The sequence below is a fragment of the Phyllostomus discolor genome, chromosome 5, assembly GCF_004126475.2.
Source record: "Phyllostomus discolor isolate MPI-MPIP mPhyDis1 chromosome 5, mPhyDis1.pri.v3, whole genome shotgun sequence".
Taxonomy (NCBI): Eukaryota; Metazoa; Chordata; class Mammalia; order Chiroptera; family Phyllostomidae; genus Phyllostomus; species Phyllostomus discolor.
Genome location: NC_040907.2, coordinates 48,058,236 through 48,085,916, shown reverse-complemented (window position 1 = coordinate 48,085,916; position 27,681 = coordinate 48,058,236). Strand labels below are relative to the sequence as shown.

Here is a 27,681-nt window from a genome sequence, read left to right as displayed (position 1 = left end):
TCAAACAAGTCTCAACAAATTTGTAAGTATTAAAATCTTACAGAGTTGTTAGCTGGCCACAGTGGAATTAAACGTAAATCAATAACCAAATAACAAAGGTTGGCACATTAGACAACAAAATTTTACATAGCATGTTGAGTCCAAGAAAAAAATTTCATGACAATAAAAAATATTTTCAACTGGATAATAATGAATATTCACTTTTCAAATTTTGAGATCTACAAGGTCTGTCCTGGAGGTATCCAACCATGTAATATAAAAAACAGAGACATTTATTGAAGAAGCTACTAGATATAAGAAACATTGTGCATAGGACAATGATGACTCAGTCCCCTTCAAAGTAGGCACCTTGAGACCTCACACAATTCTCCCAGTCACCATCAGCTACCCCATCAGATTTTCCTGAATCTCACTGACAGCCTGAACTTTCTTCCCTTTCAAAGGTGATTTAGTTTTGAGAAAAAACAGAAGTCGCAGGGCTCCAAATCAGGGCTATGGGGGGCTGAGTCACCTGGGTGATTTGGTGTTTTGCCAAAAACTCTGCACAAGATGAGATGCATAAGTGGGTGCATTGTCATGATGAAGCTGCCAATCACCAGCTGCCCATAGCTGCGGCCTTCTGAATCATCTGAATAGTCTCCATGGAGGAATGTTCAAGCTTAATGCAAAATTTGATGCAGACTCATTGCTCTCCTCATTTAGTCATTTTGAATGTGATGGCCACACAATACACATCCTCACTTAATGGGGTCTACCACCCCCATTGACTAATACAGTGAAGTCCTCATTTGTGCACACACATGCATTCCAGTCCACTCTCCTTGACTGCCAGGTTACATCAATGTGGTGCAAACTGTTCTCTTTATATTACAAATGGCTGGACTTTTTCCGGATAGACCTCATATAGCTAATGTCAGTGGAAAGTGTCAAGCTACTGCTAACAACTGCAATGTACATGGTAGAAAACTGTGAACAGAAAACTATAAACTTTCCTAGTGGAAAGCAGCACAGAAGAAGGACATGAATGATTTTTAAGAGTCTAAGCCTGATGATAAACTACAGTGAATAAAAATATAGTTTACAAGTAGAGGTAGAATATTTAAGAGACCTAACTCTGCATTAAAAAACCATCAGCAAAGAACTGCTTAGCAAATAAACTTTTTTTAAAATTTAATATGTGTATTGATTTTAGAAAGAGAAGAAGGGAGAGAGAGAGAGAAACATCAGTGTGAGAGAGAAACATTGACTGGTTGCCTCCCATATGCACCCCAACTGGGGATCAAACCTACAACTTAGGTATGTGCCCTGACCAGGAATCGAACCCCCAACCTTCCAGTGTATGAGACAATGCTCCAACCAATTCAACCACACCAGCCAGGGCTCTAATAATGTACTTCAAAACTACTGAACTTGCCTGCCACTTAGACTGTGGGGCACCATGGAATGAAAATGGTGAAAAGCATTAGGAACCCATCCAGGGGTATCCAACATTTTGGCATCTCTGGGTCACACTAGAAGAAAAAGAGTTGTCTTGGGCCATACATTAAATGCATTGTGATACATAATTACAAAAAAATCTCATAATGTTTTAAGTAAATTTACGATTTTGTGTTGGGCCACATTCATAGCCATCCTGGGATGCATGCGGCCCTGGGGCCATAGGTTGGATACTTCTGCAATAATATAGGATCACTTATAATATTTAAAATCCTATTTTCTCCATTTTACAGATCAGAAAGCTGAAGCCCAGGAATCCTTAATTCTGTTTTTTCATACAACACTAAGGATTCCCATCCTGTTCTTTATGAAAATTAAAAATTAAAAAGTTAGTCCAGGTCTAAAAAAACAAACAAACAAGTGTTTACCTCTAAATTACATAACAATTAGTTTCGCAAAGGGCCAAAGTCCTTGCATGGCCCAAGAGGTTCTTTACAACCTTCTCCTTCTCTTCCCCTACCCCTCTTTGTTTTTTATTACAGATTAATTGAAGGATTGATGGGGTTTTATTGAGGTAACATTGGTTAATAACATTGTATGGTGTTGGAGTTTCCAGGCAAGATGGAGGTGTAGGTAGATATGCTTCATGTCCTTGCATAATCAAAAGAAGGATAAACATTTCTCGGATACATGCAATGTTCTATTTGCTATGTATATGTATTTGTTCTGTTTGTAAAAATTCATTGAGCTTATATTTATGATTTGTGTACTTTAGTTATTATTCTTCCATGAAAATTTTTTTAAAAATAACACATTTATGGCAATGAAAAGAAAAAGGATAACAACCAAATTAAAAACAAAAAAAAACAACCAGACTGCCAGAAAACTGAATTGTATGGAAGCCTAACAACCAAGGAGTTAAAGAGGAAACAAACAGTCATCCAGACTGGAAGGAAGGGTGGAAACAGGAAACTGGGGCAGCAAGGAAGCAGCTGGCAGACAGGAACAGGCGAGGCGACAATTGGTGGACCAGGAAATCCCACATTCACATGTGGATAAGCCAGGAGGAACAACTGTGGGGCTCCACACCTTAGGTAACAGGCATGCTGTAACAGGTGTGCTGAAACAAAGAAATATAGCCCAAATGAAAGAACAGATCAAAACTCCAAAATAAGAACTAAGCGACATGGAGATAGACAACCTATCAGATTCAGAGTTCAAAACACTGGTAATGAGGATTCTCACAGAAATGGTTGGGTACAGATGCAAAATAAAATAAGAAATGAAGGCTATACAAAGTGAAATAAAGGAAAATATACAGGGAACAAACAGTGAAGGAAAGAAAACCAGGACCCAAATCAACAATTTGGAACAGAAGGAAAAAATAAACACTCAACCAGGACAGAATAAAGAAAAAAGGAGTTAAAAAAATGAGAAGAGGCTTAGGAACATCTGGGACAACTTTAAACATTCCAGCATCTGAATCATAGTGGTACCAGAAGGAGAAGAGGAAGAGCAAGAAATTAAAATCTTATTTGAAAAAATAATGAAGGGCCCTGGCTGGTGTGGCTCAGTAGATTGAGTGCCAGACTGTGAAGTAAATGGTCATTGGTTTCCAAGTCAAGGCACATGCCTGGATTGCAGGCCTGGTTCCTAGTAGGCGGTACATGAGAGGCAACCACAAATCGATATTTCTCTCCCTGTCTTTCTTCCTCCCTCCCTCCTCTCTAAAAATGAATAAATAAATAAAATCTTTTTTTTTAGATTTTATTTATTTATTTTTAGAGAGGGAAGGGAGGGAGAAAGAGAGAGAGAGAGAGAAAGATCAATCTGTGGTTGGTGGGGGCTGTGGCCTACAACCCAGGCATGTGCCCTGACTGGGACTCGAACCCTGCAACACTTTGATTTGCAGCCCGTGCTCAATCCACTGAGCTATGCCAGCCAGGGATAATAAATAAAATCTTTAAAAAAATAAAGATTGTGTGCTTTAAAAAAAAAAAAAGAAAAGAAAAATAATGAAGGAAAACTTCCCCAAATAATGAAGGAAAAAAAAAAAGAAAAGAAAAATAATGAAGACATGCAAGTCCAGGAAGCTCAGAGAGTCTCAAAGAAGTTGGATCTGAGAAGAAACACATCAAGACACATCATAATTAAATTACCCATGATTAAAGATGAGGAGTGAATCTCAAAAGCAGTGAGAGAAAAGGAGAGAGTTGCCTACAAAGCAGTGCCCATAAGACTATCAGCTGATTATCAAAAGAAACCTCACAGGCAAGAAGGGGCTGGGAAGACATATTCAAAGTCATGAAAAGCAAGGTCCTACAACCTAGATTACTCTATCCAGCAAAGCTATCATTTAGAATGGAAGGGCAGATAAAGTGCTTCTCAAATAAGGTAAAGTTAAAGGAGTTCATCATCACCAAGTCCTTGTTATATGACATCTTAAAGGGATTTATCTAAGAAAAAGATGATCAAAAGTATGAACAGGATAATGACAACAAACTCACAAATATCAGTAACTGAATCTAAAATAAAACCTAAGCAAACAACTAGAACAGGAACAGAAGCACAGAAATGGAGATCACATGGAGGATTATCAGCAGGGAGGTGGCGGGGGGAGGATAGGGGAAAAAGCATTAATATACAGGGAATAAGAAGTATAATTGGTAGGTATGAAATAGGGCAAGGTTAAGAATAGTATAGGAAATGGAGAAGCCAAAGAGCTGATATGTATGACTCATAGACATGAACTAATGGGGGGGGGGATGCTTGGGTGGGAGTTCAGGGCAGAGTGGGTAAAGCAGAGAGAAAATTGGGACAACTGTAATAGCATAATTAATAATATATACTTAAAAATTGTTGGTATTGGAAAAACTGGACAGCCATATGCAACAGAAGGAAGCTAGATCACTATCCCTTACACCTCTTTGATTCACACTACTTCTCTTACCCTCACTCACTCCCCTGGCCACCAGTCTGTCATCCAGCTTAGAGCCTCCGAATGGCTATTTTCTCTATTTGGAATCCAATTCCCCCAAATATACACATCACCATCTCCTTGAAATCCTTGCTCAAATGTCACCTTCTCAAAGAGATCTTTCCCTATCTCTATTTAATACCCACCACCTTTCACCAGCACTCCCAAACTCCTCTTATTTTGGTCTACTACCCCAATGTATCCTGAGGCAAGCAGAACCATTCTTGATATCTAGCAGGTGCTCAATAAATACTTACTGAAAGAATGAAAAAAGGAGTTGATGCAATTCACAGTACAAATGCACGCACTGCACTGCATGTAATCAAATGTATTGAGCAATTTTTAAAAAGGATTAAATGTAAAATTGGAAATCAAAGATTGTAGGTGAAAAAAGTATAAATGAATTCAAGTGTGTGTAACTGAACTTCCTGTAGTCATTTAACTGTGTGTGTCTATGTGTGTGTGTGTAAATGAGAGGGAGAGAGAAGAAAGGAGAGATGGGGGAGAGAGAACAAGAAGAGGAGAGAGAGAAATCAATCTGATATACATAAACTTTTTTGGAAGAGGAACTTTCTCTGGCACTAAGTTCTGAAAGGAATTTGTCATGTTCTTCATATATACCCTGGATCCACATACAAGCAACACTGAGTAATATCAAATGACTTTTCTAAAAGCATTTTATAGAAGATGCAGAAATGCTGTTGATATGGTAACCTCCTATGCTGATCTTAAATGAAAACCAGTGGTATAATATTCAATTATAACTGATTCTGTTCTACAAGAAGCAGGCACATTTGATACACGGAAGGCACTTTCTATGGGACTTGGATGGGTCTTACCTTTACCTTAGTTGTGTCTCAAGTTTTCCTTGTATTTACTTACTTCTCTCATACTTGTTGTAGAATTCTCTGAATATTTTACTTGATATTGAAGTTGAAAAGGTACCAGTGTTGAACTGGACCAAAAAATCTTTAAGTTACCACTGTCTGTGATTTCCATATGCAAACCTGATGGTGGATCTGGCTTCACTTTAAAAAAAAAAAAAGAACACATTTTAGGTCAAATAATTTTTATGATAACCATTAAATGAAGTCAAATTGAATTTTTAGCATATCCTATTCTTTCAACTACTTAAAAAGTGACCTTATTCAGCGGCCAATTACATAACCAAAATACTGGGTCTACTCCTTACATCTTATCATAGCAATCTCATTTCCTTCTTTCTAAGTGATAAAACTATAAATTAGTAAATAAAATTATTTTGATAAATGCGAATTCCTGCTGTTAAAAAAGTCATCTTCACTTTATTCAACTTGGCGTTTCTCAAACTTATTTGAAGCCTCCCCTCCACTATATCCACTCACTTGTTTTGGTGGATAACAAGGAAAAAAGCATTTTGCAAAGCCCTATTTGGAAAAATGCCTACAGATTTTGCATGCAAATCTGCAGGCAAACTAATGTGATTATGCATGCAAAAGTCAGAAAATTTCCCTCAACTTTAAAATGCAACAACCCAGATACACCTATTAAAATAACTCACAGCATGCATATTTCGCATGTAATAAACACAGCATGAGCAGACCTTGGCTTGTCAGCAGAAATGGGGATGGAGTTTCTCAGCCTAATGGGCTATCTACCCTAGTAACTGATTTCTGAGTTCATATGTATACATGTATGTTTATGTATGATATATATTTTTATATATAAATATGTGGAGTTATGCATCTGTGTGTAGTTTTAAACATATAACAAAACCTTTAAATTATTTGCAGAAACAATGTAAACATATTACAATAAAGAATTAATTGAATAAATTTATGGTTCATCTTTATAAGGGTAATCTATATAGCTATTAAAAATCATATTAGAGAATATTGAAGATGTTTACTATTGTTAGTTTTAAAAGTTTATTAAACAACATCTGTACTTGAATTCCTGGTTTGTTCAAATTAAGTAAAAAGCATATGTATAAATATGTACTAAAAACAAGAAAAATTACAAAATGATAGAAAACAGATGATGCATTTTTCTTCATGCATCTGTTTCAAGGTTTTTACAATTAACAGAAAATAATTATTACATTGAACATTTACTGATTTGAGTTTTATTTTCAAAAAATAAAATGGCGCAAACATTTTTCATATTCTATGTGTTTAGAAATGTGGATACAGTTTTTCTCTTTTCCTTGAGTCAAAATTAATAGTTTTTACTTTATGCACATATTGCAAGTTGTATTTACTTCAAAGAAGGCACAGCTAAACACTAAAAGTCTAAAAAAACAGGTAAAATTCACTGGGTTCCCATGACCAAAAACAAAACAAAATAAGACACAACTCTAAATAATAAAATATAAACCATATACAATCCCATAAACACCTATATGTTAGAAACACCCAAATATTTATTAGTTCCTCTGAACTCCCAGCTCATACATCCTACTGCCTACTCCACATTTCTCAGGTTTCTAACAAGCATCTCAAACATAATATATCAGACACCTAATCCTGCCCAAATTTCCCCATCTTAGTATCTGGTACCACCCTTCACTGGCATGCTCAGGTCCAGTCCTAAGTGTTATCCATGAGTCCTCTCTATTCTTCACACTGCATACCCAATCCCCTAGAAGCTTCAGTCAGCACCATCTCCCAAATAGATCCCAAGTTTGATCATTATTTTAATTCTCCACTGACTTAACCCTAAGCCAGATGGACAATTCCAACAGTGTCTTAGCTGGGCCCTCTGCTTCCACTCTTACAACCATTCAACACCTCTTTCCCATCAATTTATTTCTCCACATACAGAGTAAATTTTAAATATACAAATATGCCCCCTCAGACCCACATACACCTGGTCACATGGCTCTCCTGGTTCAAAAGCTTCCATTGCACTAGAATTAAATCCAAACTCTGTAACTATGGCCTATGATATGATCTAAACACAGGCAACTCTGACCACATATCCAAATATTCTACCTCATTCACTCCAAGCACAACAGCTTTCTCTTTGGTTCCTTCAACGACCAAGCTCATTCTTTCAAGGGTTTAGTGAGTGCTGTTCTTCCTGTTTGGAGTACCTTTTGCTCTGGATTTTTGCATGGCTATCTCTTCTTCATCAACTCAAATTCTATGTCCTTAAAGAGATTTTCTGTGACCTCCACAGCTGAAAATAATAACCCCCATACCTAACAGTCTCCATCACCACCTGCCATTTCTTTCATGACATGATTTTTGGACATTATCATATACACCCAAATATGTGGAAAAATCCCCAAAGTTATCCCTAAAGACAAAATTATTTTTAAAGTTTTTATACAGTCTAACATAGCATTTTATCTTTATTTTTAAAAAACAATTCAATTCAAGCTGGCTCCAAATGTTTCTGAAAATCACCTGATAGAACTGGTTTTGAAAAAAGACAATAATATTTAATAAACATTTTCTATCTTTTTTCCCCTGAGGTATAACTTCATGACTGAATTGCTTAAATATCATTATAATTATGCTGTGAAGATCACAAATACACCCCTAGAGGACAAATTATTTGAAAGTCCTAATGTTACCATATAATGTCATATGTAGATTGAAAACATGATATATCCCCAATAACTTAGAAAGTGGAGGGAAATTGTGTCAGATACCTAGAAAAGTCACTCAAATGATGACAAAACAATGATGCAAAGATGCATGTAAAATGCTTCTATATAATTATTTAAGGAAATATGACTGGAAAATAGTAACTGTTAAATTTATATATATAAATAATATGTAGTATATAATTTGACATGTACACAAAACTGAATGAATAAGTTGAATAGTTCAAGTTAACATTTACTTATATTAGTCACATTTGTAGGGGTATAGTCAAGTTGATCCAAAAAAATTGAGGGGGATCTTTGCACTAAAAATATGGGACATTATCTATTATTTGAGTTTTTCTTGTGATCAAATTTGTATAGCAAATTATTCCTTGTTTACATTTTTGTTTATCTCTGTGCACCATTATTTATCCCTGTTCTATGAGGCAAGAACTTTGTATCATTCGCTACTGTTTTCCCCAGCGCCCAAATCAGGAGCCTCTAAAGAATATTTATTGAAGAAATAAATTTGGGCAAAGAAAAACCTCTAATTATTTTTATAAATAGTTATCTGAGATGTAAAAAAGTGATAACTGAACAATTCATATCCATTAGACAAATCCAGGATTTAAAGAAATCAATCTGTTTTCAAGAAAGAATTTAAGTTCCAGCTGCAAAAACAACAATACTACTGTTAAGTCCTTCCAGAAGCTGCTCTTGGTACTCTCTGGCACTACATTTATTGTGCCATCACTGCAGCACTGGCCAAAGCGAGATAAGCTAGTGACAGACTTTATAAATCAGGCTTCAACCTGTTTGTACAACTGATGTTTCAGATCTGTGATCTTTCTTAGGCGCAACTTACCGATATTCATGGGTTGGACTGACATGAGAGGTGACTGAAACACCATTCCAGCAGATGTGATTTTTAAGTACATAAGAAGAGTGTCATTGAGTTTGGCTGCTGGCACAGACACATGGCATTCACAACCTCCATGAGCACTACAGTTGCATGGAACAGGTTGAAAACTGCCCATCTCAGGGACCAGCGATGATTCTTCTAACACATCAGGCCTTTGTGAAAAAGAAGAGCTACATGTTAATATAGATGTGAAGGTACTGAATATATTTAAAACATAGAATATGAAACCCAAATTGAGATAACCTATTCTGGACACCCAGCTTGAGGGGCAATGGCAAAAAAGATACATTATATCGGGGGGAAAAAAGATAAGAGTTAAAGCAGGTTAGCCATCAGAAATAATTTAAGCAAGGAGATAAGTCAAGCAATGGTGAAATACTAAAAGGTAAGAAAAATTGCTATCCTAAAATCATATGCCCAGTATAAATATCTTTCAAAATAAGTGTGAAATGAAAGCTTTTGTTTAGGCATACCAAAACTAGACATTCATCACCATGAGACCTGCATTATAAAACATGCTAAAGAAACTCCTTCAGGAAAAAAGAAAATGAATGATAGCAGATGAAAGTCTGGTTCCACACAAAAAAATAAAATTTAACTAAAAGGGTGAGTATATACTGACAATATAAAGCAAAAAGAATTACCATGTAGTGTGGGGTTTATAACATAAGTAGAAGTAAAATGTATGACATTAGCACCAAGCTTGGGGAAAGAGGAGATGTGTTAGTGTGCAGTGAAGTGGTCTAATATCCCCTGGAGGTATAATACCAGACCACAGTAAGTTAAAGACCTATATTATAAATCATAAAGCAATTACTAAAATAACAAAACAAGTTATAGCTAATAAGCTACAATAATCAAGTCTATGGAGTATTAGTGTAAAGATAGAAAAACAGACTACTGGAACAGAATAGAGACCAAAACCTATGTGGACAACCAATTTTCTACAAAAGTAAAAAAAAAAAAGCAGTTCTGTGGAGAAAGGGTAATTGTTTCAATGAATTGTGCTGGAACAATGGGATACCTATATTCCAGAGGGTGGGGGGGACCTTCGATCCATACCTTACACCAGATCCACTATTAATTCAAAATGGATCACCAATTCAAATGTAAAACCTAAAGCTATGAAACTTCCGGAATAGAACATAGGGAAAAAATTTGTGACCTTGGATTGGATAAAAATGTGTCAGCCTCAACACCAAAAGCATGATTCATAAAAATCAAATTGATAAAGCAACTTCTATCAAGACTGAAAACTTCCGTTCTTTGAAAGACATTATGAAAAATACAAAAAGACAAGCCATAGATTGAGAGACTATATTTGCCTGTCATCTACCCAATAAAGCACTTGTCCAAGAAGATATAAAGAATGCTCAAAACTCAATAATACTAAAATTAACAATCCAATTAAAAAATAGGCAAAGCCCTGGCTAATGTGGCTCAGTAGGTGGAGCACTGGACTGTGAACCAAAAGGTCCTGGGTTTGATTCCCAGTCAGGGCACATGCCTGGTTTGCAGGCCAGTCCCCCAGCTGGGGGCGTGTGAGAGGCAGCACTCAGTGTATTTCTTCATATTGATATTTCTCTCCCTTTCTTTCTCCTTCCCTTCCCCTCTCTCTAAAAGTGAGTAAATAAAAGCTTTAAAAAAATAGACAAAGATGTCAACAGTTTGCCATAGAAGATATAAGAATGAAAATAAGGCCCTGACCAGCGTGGCTCAGTGGGATCAGGAAATAACATTCACAGACCTTTTATTACGCAAAGCAGTCTACTACTATGAGACACTGTGTAAGGAATAATACTATGGTAAAAAGCATACTAAACACTGAGACTTAAACTCAAGTTCTTCTGTTTGCTTATTGAGCCATAGACCATAGCCATGTAAGGATATTTTGTGAGCCTCAGCTTCCATAATCAATAAAATAGAGAAAATGCTACACCATCTATCTTTCCAAGGTTGATGTAAAAATCAAAGAAAATTACATGAAAGTATTTCTGAAAACTTGAAGTGCTAAACACCCATAAAATACTGTAAAATAAAATAATCAGAGGTAGAATGACTTCACATTTTTGATGTTTTGTAAATCTTTAAATAAAACCAATAATTCATTTTTTTAAAAAAATACGCCACAGCTTTTATGTTTTTCACATATTAAAATAAAAAGCTTTTATCCAAAGTGTATGGAACAAGTTCAATAAATTGTGGTATTTTATGTCAGAATCTTTAACTGAAGTACTCCCAAATTTTAAGGCCAAAAAAAAAAAAAGAAAAGAAAAAAGGAGCTGAATAGAAAACAAGACACATATTCTTGACTGATATTTTAAAGGACAGAAAATGCTAGTGGTATTTTTAAAAAAACAAAAACAATTAGAATGAGACTCCCCCAACTCAGGCAGTCTTGCCCATGCCGTCCTTTTCCAAATATGGTAGATGTTGTAGAGGAGGGCTGGCTGCCAATTAGAGTAACTCTGGTTTTCTAACACCTCACTGTCGTGTGTTCTGTTTAATCAATCTTCATCTTCTTTATTACTTCAACAAATTCAAAGAAAGTAAACTACATGGCAAATATTCATAGTAACTACTTGTTGCTTATAATGATTATATATAACTACATTATATATTACTATTAATTCATAACTTGTCTTCTCTTAAGAGCATCTCCATTCAGAAATTTCCCAAACCACCCCAACAGACAACCCTATGATGAAACTTTAAGAATCAATCTAAAACTAATGTAAGGATGTTTTAAGCAACAATCACCAAACTATAGCCTATAAGCCAAATATACCTGTTTTTGTGCAGCCTGTGAGCTAAAAAAGGTTTCTTACATTTTCATATATTCTTTAAAAAAAAGGAAAAAGGAAGAATGTTCTGTGATAGATGAAAATGAGATGAAATTCAAATTTTAGTGTCCACAAACAGAACCATGTTCACTTATTTACATATTAACTGTAGTGCAAAGTTATGACCTGCATAATCTAAATCATTTACTACCTGGTCCTTTAAGAAAAACAAGTTTTTAGGACTTCCAGCCAAGATGGAGGCATAAGTAGACACACTGTGCCTCCTCGCCAAAATAAGGACAACAACAATTTAGAAACAAAAAACAACCAGTACTGACAGAAAATTGAACTGTATGGAAATCCAACAACCAAGGAGTTAAAGAAGACACATTCATCCGGACAGGTAGGAGGGGCAGAGTCAGACAGCTGGGTGAGAGGTCATGGCAGGGCAGCTGGCGGACCCAGAATGGCAGTGGATTATGGAGGGGCGTGGCACACAAGGCAGCTGGAGGACCAGGAGGTCCCACATTCGAGCGCAGATAAACCAGGCAAAACTGGGGAGCAAGACACACTTCACAACCCAGAGCTCCAGTTCAGGGAAATAAAGCCTCAAAACACCAACTGAAAACACCTGTGTGGGGGGTTGAGGTGCTGGGAGAGACTCCCAGCCTCACAGGACAGATCGTTGGAGAGACCCACAGGGTCCTAGAACATACACAAACCCACCCACATGGGAATCAGCACCAGAAGGGCCCAATTTGCTTGGGGGAAGTAGGGGAGGTGACTGAAACCCAGCAGAGAGTGGAGCAAGAGCCATTGTTCCCTCTCAGATGCCACCCCCACAAACAGCATCACAACCCAGCGACTGGGTTGCCCTGCCCAGGTGAACACCTAAGGCTCCACCCCTCACTATGTAATAGGCACGTCAAGACAAAAAAAAAAAAAAAAAAAAGGCCCAAACAAAAGAAAAGATCAAAGCCCCAGAACAAATACAAGTAAGTGATGAAGAGATAGCCAGCCTATCAGATGCGCAGTTCAAAACACTGGTGATCAGCATGCTCACAGAGTTGGTTGAATTTGGTCACAAATTAGATTAAAAAAATGAAGGCTACACTAAGTGAAATAAAGGAAAATGTACAGGGAACCAATAGTGAAGGAAAGGAAACTGAGACTCACATCAATGGAATGGACCAGAAGGAAGAAAGAAACAACTAAACAGAAAAGAATGAAGAAACAAGAATTCAAAAAATGAGGAGAGGCTTAGGAACCTCCAGGACATCTTTAAACATTCCATAGTAACTACATGGAATATCTGAATTATAGGAGTACCAGAAGGAAAAGAGGAAGAGCAAGAAATTGAAAAGTTATTTGAACAAATAATAAAGGAAAACTTCCCCAATCTGGCAAAGGAAATAGACTTCCAGGAAGTCCAGAAGCTCAGAGAGTCCCAAAGAAGTTGGACCCAAGAGGAACACACCAAGGCACATCATAATTACATTAGCCAAGGTAAAAATGAAGGAGAGAATCGTAGAAGCAGCAAGAGATAAGGAGACAGTAACCTACAAAGGAGTTCCCATCAAACTGTCAGCTGATTTCTCAGAAGAGACCTTGCAGGCAAGAAGGAGCTGGAAGGAAGTATTCCAAGCCATGAAAGGCAAGGACCTACATCCCAGATTGCTCTATCCAGCAAAGCTTTCATTTAGAATGGAAGGGAAGATAAAGTGCTTCTCAGATAAGGTCAAGTTAAAGGAGTTCATCATCACCAAGCCCTTATTATATGAAATGTTAAAGGGACTTATCTAAGAAAAAGAAGATAAAAAACATGTATAGTAAAATGACAGCAAACTCACAGTTATGAACAACCACACCTAAAACAAAAACAAACTAAGCAAACAACTAGAACAAGAACAGAACCACAGACATGGAGATCACATGATGGGTTAGCAATAGGGGAGTGAGAGGAGAAGAGAGGGGGAAAAGGTACAGAGAATAAGCAGCATAGATGGTAGGTAGAAAATAGACAGGGGAAGGGCAAGAATAATATGGGAAATGTAGAAGCTAAAGAACTTATAAGTGTTACACATGGACATGAACTACAGTGGGGACTGTGGGTGAGAGGGAGTATGCAGGGTGGAGGGGAGTGAAGGAGGAAAATGGGACAACTGTAGTAGCATAATCAATTAAATGTATTTAAATAAATTAAAAAAGAAAAGAAAAGAAAAACAAGTTTTTAATACCAACTATAGGCCCAAATACTTGGTATTCCTTCCTGGTGGGCACTTGATGGGCAAAGGACACAAAAACAGAAAAATCACAGTAAATATATCAACTTTCATTGTGTAACATTTTTATGATTTTCACATCTTAAAGATCCACATCTATTATACTGCTTCAAGCCACCTTATGAGGGAACTAGTATCACCTACTTAATAGGTAAGAAACTGAGGCTCAGAGAGAAGGTACATCTGAAACTCACATAAAGTCTTATGCTTCCATCTTCAGTGCTCATTTCATTACACCCAAGATTCCTTATTATTACAAGATAAATTTTTCTATTCCCATTGTCATTTTATTTAGAGGATTAATAAAGACTTTAGGGGCCACAATTAAAGAATCTTTCATCTGAGTTGTGTTAATATTTCTACACATCAGAACATTAGAGAATAAAATAATTATTACAACTTATTTTACCCTGAGGAAAACATTAGATATGTTTCATATTTAAGAGAGCAGAAGTCCCCGGCTGGTGTGGCTCAGTGGATTGAGCACCGGACTATGAACCAAAGGGTTAAGGGTTCATTTCCCAGTTGGGGCGCATGCCTGGGTTGTAGGCCAGGTCCCCAGAATGGGGCATACAAAAGGCAACCACACGTTGATGTTTTTCTCCCTCTCTTTCTCCTTCCCTTCCCCTCTCTGTAAAAATAAATAAGTAAAAATCTAAAAAAAAAAAGAGAGAATGGAAATTTTTCCATGTTTGTGTGAAACCTAGAAAATGCCAGCTTTGTTACTTGCCAAAGTCAGCACAAGAACTCCTTTACCTTCAAAAAGACTTTTTAGAGTGTTTAAGTATTTATAAACATCAAATGGTACTTTAAATACTTGGTCATTTTAAACTATAAGGATTAAAATGATAACCAGTATATTTTTAAAAAAGAGATAAATTAGCTTCAAAAAACCAAACTTAAGAATTACTGAAATTCTTGAAAAATTTTTAGACAGCAAAATATTTTATGCCTTGCCAGTGTACATATGTGCATGCACACACTCAGCACCTCTATTTAACCTCACTTTATTTGAAAGTGCAGCCCTGGCTGGCATAGCTCAGTGGATTGAGCTCGGGCTGCAAACCGGAGTGTCACAGGTTCAATTCCCAGTCAGGGTACATGCCTGGGTTCCAGGCCATGACCCCCAGCAACCACACATTGATGTTTCTCTCTCTCTCTCCTTCTCCCTCCCTTCCCTCTCTAGAAATAAATAGATAAAATCTTTAAAAAAGAGAAATATTTAAAAAAAAAAGAAAGTGCAAATAGTAAAAAAAATTTTATAAAATAAATTTTAAATTTGGCTTATTTGCAAATTTCACCATTTGCTCCAATTTTCCACTCAGAATTTACATATATATATATATATATATATATATAATTATTTAAAAGTGAAATTCATTTTCATTAGCCACAGTAATTTATAGAAAGCACATTCTGTCCTCTGACCTTTATTCAAATTATTTGTTTCCAAAATATTGTTCTATGAATATATTAAAACTTCTATAAGCAAAGATTTATACTAAATACTATAGGAATAACACCAAATTGGTGCCATCCAATTTCTCACTGTGACATAAACTTAGAGTAAAACATAGTGGACACACCACTTAACAGGAATTGGAAAATTTAGTATCAGCTTTGCATATAATTTAATCAAGTCATTTATGTTAAATCTCAGACTACCAATCTACATAAATGTTATCCAAAAAGCCTACTTTGCCAATCACAAATAATTTCAAAGACCAGATTAGTGTCCCAGACCTGTCTTATCATAAAAATCACCCCGAGACTGATTAAAAAAGAAATTCCTAGACCCTCCTTGAAGAATTCAGTAGGTCTGAGGCTAAGGCATCTGTTTTTAATAAGAGTCATTGATCAGTAGTTGTCAAAGCCTTAAAGCGTATGAAGTTAATAATAGAACCACAAAGTGAGGAAGGAATCCTAATTAACTTTGGAATTAGTATTTTGACCATGTAAACTTTAACCTTGGTAAAGACAAAATAAGTCTAAACAAATATTATGCTCTAATTAGTATGTTTGTTTTTCATAGTGGTATTGGTTAGCAATTTCAAAATTACTTCACATGTATTCTAGGACTGAGCAAATAGGTAATATATTGTAGGAAAGGGAAGCCAAGTTTCTTACTGCTGGAGAAGAGTTACAAGAAGAAGGAAGGAAAGAAGGGAGGGAGGGAGGGAGGGAGGGAGGAAGGAAGGGGGAGGGAGGAAGGAAGAGAAAGAAAGAAAAGGAAGTCTAGAACAAATCTTGTGAGTTTAGACTAGAATGGGAGATATTATTATGAACACATGCTTTTAACATATGGATATACCAATAGATATAGACATGTAGATTTGTATATACTATATGTACACATCATATGTGTATTTTGTGTGTAAACATATAATAGTTCTGTGGTGGAGAGGGCCTAGCAACAATGCAACCCAGGTAACAATAAGCCCCCAGATACTGCTTTGTAAATACCATTCCCCAATAAAACAGAATAAGGGCTCCTTAGAAAAATAGATTCCAGTGTTATAACAGAAAAAAGTATAAAATCAACCTGGAACATATTTTACCACTGTAAAGTAAAGAAGTCATCAAAAAAAGTTAAAAAGATAAGACACATTGAAAGACACAGGGGCCAACTTGAATAAACTCCCACTGGCCAAATATGGGACAATTTGTGAAATAAAATAATGAGAGTAACTGATTATAGCTCACGAATTAAAATAATCCTTCAGTCCATCTTGATAGGGAGGAAGGAAGGAAGAGAGGGAGAGAGAAAGGAGAAAAGAAGGAAGGAGGGAAGGAGAATGGAAAATATACTTCTCATAGTACCCAGCACTGTGGCTTGCACACATTAAATGTTTCTTGATTGAATAACGCTATTTCTAAAATGAATCAATTAGCATTGAACACTTTTGTTTACTTTATAAATTATGCATTTTTCTTCTCTAGAAATTTTAGTTGGTTCTTTTATCATCAATCTCTCTTATTATATTCATGTTTTCCTTTATATCCTTGAGCATGTGGAGCATATTAACAATAGCTGTCCTTGTCTGCTAATTCTATCATCTCTGTCATTTCTGGTCTGTTTCTATTGATGAATTTTTTCTTTTTCTCCTAGTTATGGGTTACATTTTCCTGTTCCTTCATATCTCCAGTACTTTTTACTGGATGCCAGACATTGTGAATACTATGTTTTTGAGTGATGAGTCACATTGTCTTTAAGAGAAGGGTAGATTTTGTTCTAGTAGTTGGTTAAGTTACTTTTGTTACAGAACCAGCCAATGGTGTTCTGAAACAACCATGGGGTTCGATTGTCCACCACCAAGAAGTGTAACTACAAGGCAAAAGTTTGGTTAAAAAGGAAAGGGGTTGTTTATTTAAAGATTACACAGATTTCAAATAATGGAAAAATTCTGCTGTTAAGTCCTGCTTCCCTTAAAAACACCCAAAAAACAAATAGTCCTGCCTCCCTCTGCCAAATCAGTCCAGTTTCAGAATATGCCACTTAGAGGTACCATCTTTCAGAAAAGCAGAAGTCCACAGCTTAGCATTCCCAGCCACAGTACAACTCCTGGCATTTCTTGTATCTCTGTGTGATTGGCCAGGCAGGTCCCCATAGCACCGCCAGCTCCGCCCCATCTTCTGCAGGCAGACTTCCAGGCAGACCTCCTGAGTCTGTGGCAGCCTTCTTCGCACACCTTTTTGCAGACCTCGTGGCTGACCTCTCTGTAGACCTTGTGGCTGACTGACCTTCAGAACTTTTGCTCTAGTTTTCAATGCTCAGCTTAGAACTTCCTGCATGATCTAACATCTGGCTCTTCCTGTGGTACGTTTAGTGTTCACCATTTTTGTTAGCTCCTCAGTGTCTGTGACCTTTTTTAGCTGCCATCTTTAGTCAAGACAAGAGTTCCCAGCAATGCACAGGCATTCGGGGAGGGCATCTACCCCTCCCTCCACCACCCCAGCCATAGCTCACGTAAGGCACTGTGTGAGCTTCCCCCAGCTGTGTCACCAGTCACTATGCATTCTTACAGTCACGTACATAATTCTGCAGCTTCTGAGACCTTCCTTTCAGTATAGCACAGGCTGTTAACCTGCCTTTTTTATGTAATGTGTCTTAAATGCTGTACTTTCCACTCTGTAAGCATCTCTCTGGCCCCCTTCATACCCACTGCAGAACCTGGGGGTGATGGTGGGGCTCCTCCCTCCACCCTCATGTGACCCAGCTCTGTACCCTCTTAAACCTTTAAACCTTTAAAGCTTTATAAGTTCTTCTGGGGATAGTATAGGGAAGCCTTGACTCTAGGACTAATCTGGCCCCACTTAAAAGTAGATTATTATGGGGTTTCTATGAAATATCATTGATATTTAATAAGGTCTCTCCAATCTGCTTGGTGGAAAGTTTAATTATTCTTGACCCTGAGTGACTTCTGGGAATTGTTTAACTTAGAGCTCCTGTTAATTGTTCTCTTCCTAGAAGGTTTCCTACCTAACGTCATGGGCAGATTGGTATTCAGCCAAAGAGTCAAGGGGATCCCCATAACAATTTCTGTGTACTTCCTGCTTCAAGTACTCTGCTCCATGAATTCAAGCCCTCAACTTCTTTATATTCCCTGAATCTCTGTCTCTGTCTTCTTGAATCATCAATATTTCTGGGTTCTGCCTGAGTTCCCTGGCCCCGTGCCATATTATAGAAATTATCTCTAGTTTAGAAAGTCTGAATAATATAGCACTCACTTTGCTTCCTTCTCTCAGGAATCACAATTCTGTTCTGCATTTGTCTGCCTAATATCTGAAAACAGATGCTTCATATATTTTATCAAGCTTTCTAGTTGTTTATGACAGAAAAGCAATCCCAGACCCTATTACTCCGTCATGGTCAGAAGCTACTTTTATTGACTATTTATATTAACTTCTGAAGATATAAGGTATTCACACAGTCCAAAAGTTGGTTTCCTTTAAAGAGAGTAATGAAATGGGGTGGTTTCTTGATGAAAATGTGTGATCGAGGAAATCCATGTTTTAAGTGGGAATTATTAGAGCATGTCTATCCGCTGAGAGGAAAACCTGATAATGCAGGAAAGAAAGGGGATCACTGCAAGAACAAAGTCCTTGAGTAGGCAACAAGGAATGGGACTGAAAATCCATGAGAAAGAGCTCACTTTAGAGTGGAACACAGAGACATTGCCCGCGATTAAAGAAGAAACTGCATCCACAATTCAAGAAGGAAGTTGCATGGACATGGGCAGGAGCAGGCTAATACATTTTTATGAAAACAATCACGAGAATCTCCCCCTGCTCTTTTTTTCCTGGTGAAAATGAAAAGCAAGGTCATCAGCAGATCTCTCTGGCTCTCTTTAAGGGGAACCAGCTGCAATGTTGTAAGGTGTCCTGTGGAGTAATCCATGTGACAAGGAACTGAAGTAAACCTCCAGCTATAGTCGGGGAGGACCTGAGGCCCTCAGTCCAATGACCTACAAGGAACTTAGAAGCTCAGGAAGAGAGTTGGAAACACAGCCTCCTAGGGTTGAGCCTTGAAATAACTGTAGTCCTAGCTGACATCTTCATTGCCAACTTGTGAAAGGCCATGAGGCAGATGCCCCTAACTAAACTGCACCTGGATTCCTGACTCCCAGAAATTGTAGGATGACAAATGTTTGTTGTTTCAAGCCACTAAATTTGGTGTAATTTATTACACAGCACAGATAACCAAGGCAGACATTGGTACTTGGGAGTTGGATGCTGCTATAAAAAATAACTAAAAATATGAGAGTAGCTTTGGAACCTAGAGATGGACAGAAGCTGGAGAGAGTTGGAGAAGCATGAGAGAGAAAGCCTAAATTGCCTTGAACAGACTTTTAGTAGAAATCTGGATTTTGAGGACACTGTCAGTGTGGACACAAAAGGAGTGAGGAACATGTTACTGAGGAAAGAGGATCTTTCCTTTGTAGCAGAAGACAGCTAAGTGACACATCTGCTCTTATGTGGACAGCATAGAATGTGCCTATGATAAATGAACTGGGTGATCTACTTCAGACTTCCAAGCAGGTGTTAAAGGTGCCTCTTGGTTTCTTCTTGCTGCAAGAGGAGAGATATACATTGAGGAAAGGGCTGTTAAACAGAAGAAACCAGGACTTGAGAGCTGTGAAATGCACAGGTTCTCCAGATGGCAGAGGATGTTAAGATTATGAAATGGCTTCTCAGCAAAGATCAAGGAGAAGGCAGAGAAGGGCTTATCTCTAAGAGACCTGTGTGCCTTCATCTACTGGAGTGAACCCCCCCACATGATTCACAGGAGGCTGTGTGGTTTTGTGAGAGGATGAGAGTAGCAGAAACGCTGCTAGCTTAGACTCGAAGAGAACAGAATGAAACAAAGCCACCTGGCTCCCCAAATTGTGCTGACCAGAAGCATGCTGAGAAAACTACTCAGCTGCAGAGATGTGTGACCTTTCATAAAACGGGAGGGTGATAGATGGCAGAACCAGGTGCCCAGGAGACAGAGCCATGGAACATGGAGAATTACTCCTGAGGTACAGGTAATAGAAGGAGTAAGCTTAACGTCAGGGGGCGGGGGAGAGAGGGTCAAAGTGTAGTATCCTTGAAACTGAGATTATAGCAAGAACACACTTATCATTAATGACAACATCTAGATATATGTCCATGAGCATGGGTTAATTAGGTGGGATAAAAAAAAAGAATAGTGAAAGTAAAGCATTGAAGACATTGAAGATCATCCTTATAAATGTTGAAGGCCCTGAGAGAGCTGACGGGAGTAATAGTGAAGAGACCAAGTAAACTAGGTGTCAGTAGTTACAAAAATCCAACTTCCCTGGATAACCCTTGCTGAGTCATCCACATTGGTTTGTAATCATTGTCCAGCTTCCCAACCCAACTACATTGAACTTTGCAGGTCTCCAAATGTCTGTACGTGCTACCGGCCTTTACAAATGCTCTTCACTCATCTGTCTCATTCTTCTCTGCCCCCTCATAATCTCGGCAGATACTTGTAGTATGTTTCCACAAGTCCCTGTATTTATTACATGACAGTATTTTCAAACTTTATTATGTTCTTTGCCTTTACTATTAGCTCCAGGAGGGCTGAGGCTGAGTTCAAGTTGTTTAACATTATTCCCCACACTCAGCTCAGTGCCTGGTGTGCATAGTAGGCACCTTGTGATGGAAGAAGAGGATTTCCATCCTAGGCTTAAGATAAAAGATCTAAAGCAGTTCCAAAAGAGCACATTTCTTTGGTATCTCTCCTTCAGATTTTCTGACAAACATTAATATCTGAGCTCAAACAATGCTTTCCCTTAAGGAAGACACTTATAGAGCTTTAAATCCCTTATAAACATTAGGTGCTAGATCCTTTTAAAAAATATAATTATTTATACAAGGAAGCATTTGAAAGATATCTCTTGTGAATTCCCTAATGTCCAGGAAATGTGATTTTGATAAACACTTTTCTACAGTAGTCGCCATTATGGATTTTCTCTTCCATGGCGGTCTCATTGGTTAAACCGACCAGCTCTTCCTCCTGACCTGAAGAGTCTTATTTAAATTACTTGGAGATACATTGCCAAAAGTTATGTACAAAAATAGAATTCAAAGCAGAAATAGCATGTGGCAATTGGTAAAATATACGTTATTACCCACGTTAACCAAATCATACAAAAGATAAAACAATTAATGTGGCAAAAAAAAAGAGAGAATGTTTCTCAAACTGAGTGCACTTACAAGAGGTTTTCCTGTACTGATATCTTTAGAAACCTCAGTTCAAAATAAAAGCAGGTGAAAAGAATCTGCTGAATTCATCATATGAGCAAGTTTTAAAAATTTAGTTAATGTACCATAACTTTCTCATTTTTCCAGGTCCTACCATTTAGATGAATTGCCCAGTGACCTCGCAGCTGAAAAACTCCCAGCTGTGGCTAAGTTACTGTGCCATTTTGTAATGCTCTGATACATTCATTAAAAATATCTTTTTCAGAAAGGTCAGGCCTCAAGACATGACTACAGTCTATCCATGATAAAATTTAAATCCTTACACATGTTCACAGAGCTTTTGAATCTGAGTACATTGCCCTAGCCTGCTGATAATATTTGAAATTCTTTCAAAGAGACACCCAGTGAGTTTTTGATCATCATCCAAAGTATTTAGGTCACTTAGAAATGTACTACATTGCAAAGCAATCCTTTTCTCTGAGCTAAAATCTGTTTTACCCGTTAAAGCAGGGAACTTTCTGCCCCAAGCTTCAAATACATCTTCATCCCCACAGTGCTTCCTTTATTCTCTCCATGCTCAGAAGACAAGGTGAGCCTTCTTCACGTTAGGGACTGACCCTCTATCTGTGCTCTTTTTCTGGAACTTGCTTATTCAACTATTCACTATCTATCATATATCTTCAATAGGTCCCTTTCTATTATATCTCCGACTCTTCTCTCCCTGCTGGGTCATTTTCTATAGACTAGAAATAAGCTCATTCTTTCTCATACTTAAATGTCCACTCTTGGCCGTGCATCACTCATATTACAATCTTTCCCCACTCTACAATCTCAGTGAGGCTTCTTGGACCCCTAGAAATCTATAGTTCGCCCTTTTCGGTTGCAGACACTTATCTAGGTGCCCTGGCTGCCCAGCATCAGGGTGGAAAATCTACTGTTTTGTAAGGCTGAAATACTGGCAGCTAGGGCTCATTCTCACCAATCAGATACTACCAGTCAGGACTCTGGCCCTTATGAGAACTGCACAGAGAAGTGGGGGCTAGCAGGGACTTCTAGCTTCATCAGTGGTAGCATCTTGTGACCAGCAGTTAGATGTGGAAATTATTACACAGAGGCATTCAATATCCAGATGTGACAGCAAGGGTACCCTGTCTGGGCTACTCCTGGTGTGACTTTAAGAATTAGTTCAACATAAGTTATAAATATTAACTACAGCCTGATAATCAATACAAAAATGAGGATGATGTCAATTAAGCATGTCTTCTTTCTTTTTTTGTATTCATAAAATGTATTTTCTATATATTATTATATATGGATTATATATTGTATATATACTATATACACAAAATACATATATTGACAACTTTTTTTCTTTTTCTTTTTCTAATCCTCACCCAAGGATATTTTTTAATTACTTTTAGAGACAGAGGAAAGGAGAGAGAGGGAGAAATATTGACTTGAGAGGGAAGCATTAATTGGTTGCCTTCTTATATACACCCTGACCAAGGATTGAACCCACAACCCAGGATGTGCCCTGGCCAAGAACTGAACCCCTGACCTTTTGGTTTATGGGATGATGCTCTAACCAAATGAGCCACCAGCCAGGGCTTCCTCATTTTTTTATATTAAATAATTTCCTCTGAATTTTCTCCTTCCCTTATCATTTTACATAAAAGGATTCTTGGTGGTGTTAACTTTACAATTTAGTATTTAGTTTATTGAATATTCATTTAAGTGGGACTGAGTCTAAATGGAAAAGGAAATTAATATTGTCCAGATATCAGTTCTGCAAACATTGCCCAGAAATGAATACAATGACAAAGGGCACATATTATCTCCCATTTTGGTGTCTCCTTTTGTTCAAAATGTAGTTGCATTCTATTAAGTGAAAGCATAAAGCTATAGGGAAGTTGTAGTTCAAGTATGTGTAGAAAGGTGTGTGTGGATGCTATGTAGCCAACAGGGTGAGTTATGCTGGTGATACAGCTCTTATCTCTCAGCTTCAAGCCTACCCTCTATACCCTGCTTTCTCAATCTGTAGCTGCAACTCTGCACATTCCTGGATGTTGGTTAATTTCTACCTATAGGGGGTGCCAGAAGACCAGAAGGTTGGTGGAGGGACAAGGGACTTGATCCTCCTTGTTTTGCTTCCCATTCATCACCCCAGTCTCTTCAACTGGGGACCTGCAGTAGATTTCAGTAACCAGCCCCACATTCTCAGAACCAGCCACAGCACAGCTCCTCAGAGACTCTGCAATACTGGCCATCTATCTTCCCCTCTCCATTTATATGCCTTCCAGCTCTGCAGGGCCCCCTGCATCAAGTGTCTGAGGAACCAGTACCAACTCCTCAGAAGTCAGTTCTTCTGAATCCTTTCTCCGAGTTTCTCTTCGCTCTAGCTACCTCCCTTTCCCCTCCCTGAAACAGCTCTGGCCAAAGTCCCCATTACTTCAACATTGCCATATCAATAGGTATTATTCAGATCTTAATACACCTTTCTGTTATATCTGTCACAAATGACCTCTCACTAGTCCTACCTTTAGATAATACTATCTCTTCATTAATAATTTTTGGCTCATTAATACATTTCTGGAGGATAAACTGACAAAAAAATTTTAGAAAGCATTTTAATAATATCAATTCAACAAATAATTCTGAAGTATTGTGTGACTGCTTCCAGTGAGTTAATTCTAGAGTTGGGAATACTGTTAAGCATAGCAAGTGCTGTGTGTGTACACTTAGTAAGTGGTAGAGACGGGTGGTCCGACTCTAAAATATATCTTAGCAACCTCTCTAACCAGAGATTCTCAAACTTTGGTTCTATCAGAATCACCTCAAGGGCTTGGGAAAACATAGGCTGATGGACCCCACCCTCAGAATTTCTGAATCACTAGTTCTGGGGTGGTGCTAGAGAAGTGAAATTTCTAAGAAGTTTCCAGGTGATGCTGATCTGCTTCTCAATACCACCAACTCGAATGTTTTATTTTCTTATTAGCTCTTATTCATCCTTAAACACTCAACTTATTGACAGGAGAGACCTGGTTCTTCTTGCTGACACATGTAAAGAATTACAGATCAGCAAATCTATTAGCATGCAATCAGTTTATTAGTGATCCACTCCCACAGACAAGAACAGGACTGGGTAGAGTAGGGGGTGAAAGCCAAAGTTTCATGGCAAAGCAGGGAGGCAAAAGTAAGAGCAGCTGAAGACCAGGGTGGCAAGCCCTTGAGTGGTCTGAGGCTGGGTGGCCAGAGAGCCAAGAGTGCCAAGATCACCCCAAGCGCCCTGAGTGCCCGAAAAGAGAGAGGGTCTTTTGTTCTGAGAACTGATATAGTTGGTGGGATAGGAGAAAAAAAGTTATATATTGATTAACATGTAAACGTGGTGCCAGCTTTCCTGGGGGGAATGTGACCACCCAAACTTAGGTATGTGTGGGGGTCTGTTAGTCCAAACCCTTATCTTGCTCCAGACTCCATTTGTTCATCTTGTCATAAAACAAATACGTGGCAGGAGGCAGTTAAAGTTGGAGCACTTTCCCAAAGTCATTTAGGGGCTCTTTCTGTAAGCATTAGAGACCCCCTAGTAAAACAGATAGTGACCAGAGGCAGATAATTAACCCAAGTTGTTTTATGGGCTTCTTCTTTGGGCACTGTGGACGCTCTCCCTCATTCCAGGCCCCAGGATGAAAGCATAGTTTCAGGGCTTTCTTTCCCAGACAGCGGAAACGATCCATAGAATTTTCAAGGACTTCCCTTCTTTCTTGCTAACATAGTGTTTCTTGTTATGTCAGAACACCTGGTAATATTATCAGACCAGGCTCAGCACTAAAGAGTTTGCGGGTAAAACATGTCTCCTTCTCCTCCCTGCCTCAGTTCTACCTAAGTGCTAAAAGGCATTTCCTGGCAACCAGGATGCTAGATGCTGGCCAGTGACAGCAGTGCAGTCTCCGAGTTCTTCCCATGCTGTCTCCTGCCTCCGACTCAGCCCTCCCCTTCCTTAGGTAACCCTCCCACCTGTCTTCTCTCACCAGCTGTACTAGATATCCTCATCTGAGGCTCCCACTCCACCCCCGTGTGCCTGTGGCTTCCTGTGCCCACCAAACACACAACAGTTAAGCACTGACACTGAAACCCTGTGCCTGTCCCCACCACTAGCCTGCGAGCACTTCAAGGACACAGATCATACTTATTCTTTGTGGGGGATTTTGACATATCTAAATTTCTTTCTTCACATTTTTTTTCTTGTGGCAAACATGAATTTTACCATTTTAAGTGTACCATTCAGTGACATTAAGTACATTCGCATTGTTGGGTAGTCATCACCACTGTCTAACTTCACAACAATTTACATCCTCCCAAACTGAGCCTCTGTACACCCCTAAACAAGAACCCTCGACTACTTCTACCCCTAGTCTCTGGTAACCATCATCCTGTTTTCTGTCCCTGTTTATCTTTATATGTATCATGTTTCTAACACCTCGCCTCCTAACGGCATGATTTCCTTATCTGTAGAACTGAAGAAGGTGAGTCTTTCTCAAGCATCAAACAAAAGAACAAATTAGGAAGAATCTTAAAGAGTTAAAATTCACATAGAAACAGTATGTTTTAATACTGGAGTTCTTAGTAAACTTGAATGCTGTATTAGCTGTTAGGATCATAAGCATATGGGTATTCGAAACCACCATCTTGGCACTCCACATAGCACAAATAAAATTAATCACCTTATATTTTTAACATAATAATGAGGAAAAAAAGTCTACCTGAAAAAAATAGGAAACAAAATGTTCCCATCCTCCACTCAAATACCAAAGACCCCTAAATTGAATTCATGTTTTTCTCAGAATATGTGCCCATTCCTATCTGCAATGTCTTGCCACCTGAATCAACAGGAGGAGAAAAGAGAAAACCTAATGAACAGAAGGTTGTATAAAAAATATGTAAATTCCCTCATAGGAATTTACACAAGATAAAAGGAAATGTAGGGATAGAAGAGGTTTCACAATCCACTTCTATATATAAGCACGCTTTCATTTTTTAAAAATGTGTCATAAAAACATACAAATTAATTTGGTACTTACAGAACATACAAAAGATGGGCCTTAAGGTCATAATTCTTGAAAGAATTCTTAAATAATGGCTCTATATAACAGATGAATAACTTCAAGTCCTCTTTCATCCAGCACTCTATGTTCCAGTTTGCACCTGAATTAAAAATAAACTACTTCAAATCTGAAAAACATTTCAAACAACTCACTGAAAGAGAAGAGCTAAATTAAATTTACCAGTGTTCTGATACAACTTCCACTGCCCATTCTGAGAGAAAAAAACAGTCTCTGCCTAGTGGCATGTGTTTGCCCAAGTCACACAGCCCCTTTGGCCTTCAGTCCCCCTGTTGTGTAAAGGAAGGGAATTAAATTCAATCGTTGCTTCTCAAACTTTTTTACCCTGAACCACGTGAGTAGGACAAACCCTAAAAACAAAATCCTCACATAGCTCATTTCATGCTCACTTTCCAAGAGAAAAGAGAACATTAAACATCAAAGTACAAGCAAATTTGGAGCAGTATTTGTGTGTGTCTACTTTAGCAATAAAGGTATGATGATTCACGTTTGAACTGTGATGCATGTCAAATTCTTGTTATTATATTACAGGCTTCAATACAACTGATGAAAGCTTATTCCACTGCACACTGAAAAACTCACCTGGTAACGTAAGAAAACTATAGAGGTGATTTGTAATTTAGAAAGCAAGAATAGCAATGACTGAAAATCAAGACTAATGTAGGACAAGACTAAACTTCTTAAGGCAACACCAACATACTTCCTCAAACCTGAGCGATTTCGATCTAGGAGAAGGACTTTGCAACCTTCTTGGGCCCTATGAAGTAATCAGCCTCAAGGCAGAATAATAACTGGAAATCCTCAGTAACCACTACTTAAAGTAGTAACTTTAGTTACAAAAATTTTAATTCACTTAGGAGTAACTAGTTATTA

General features: G+C 38.0%; 1 protein-coding gene and 1 long non-coding RNA gene across 4 annotated transcripts in view; one reads left to right on the top strand and one right to left on the bottom strand.

The window, feature by feature from the left end:
• The window catches only part of LEPR (leptin receptor), a 92,097-nt gene that overhangs the window by 34,160 nt on the left and 30,256 nt on the right, over positions 1-27,681 (bottom strand). For all 3 annotated transcript variants that reach the window (XM_028513513.2, XM_028513514.2, XM_036026230.1), the window contains exons 4-6: positions 26,767-26,890; positions 8,854-9,062; positions 5,297-5,442 (exon numbers count right to left, since the gene is read on the bottom strand). In XM_028513513.2, the coding sequence (XP_028369314.1) occupies positions 5,297-5,442; positions 8,854-9,062; positions 26,767-26,890 (479 nt within the window). The remainder of the gene's footprint in view (positions 1-5,296; positions 5,443-8,853; positions 9,063-26,766; positions 26,891-27,681) is intronic.
• LOC118500647 lies at positions 19,870-21,668 on the top strand. The gene is made up of 2 exons (XR_004903224.1): positions 19,870-20,894; positions 20,967-21,668. It is a non-coding gene; the product is annotated as an uncharacterized LOC118500647 (long non-coding RNA).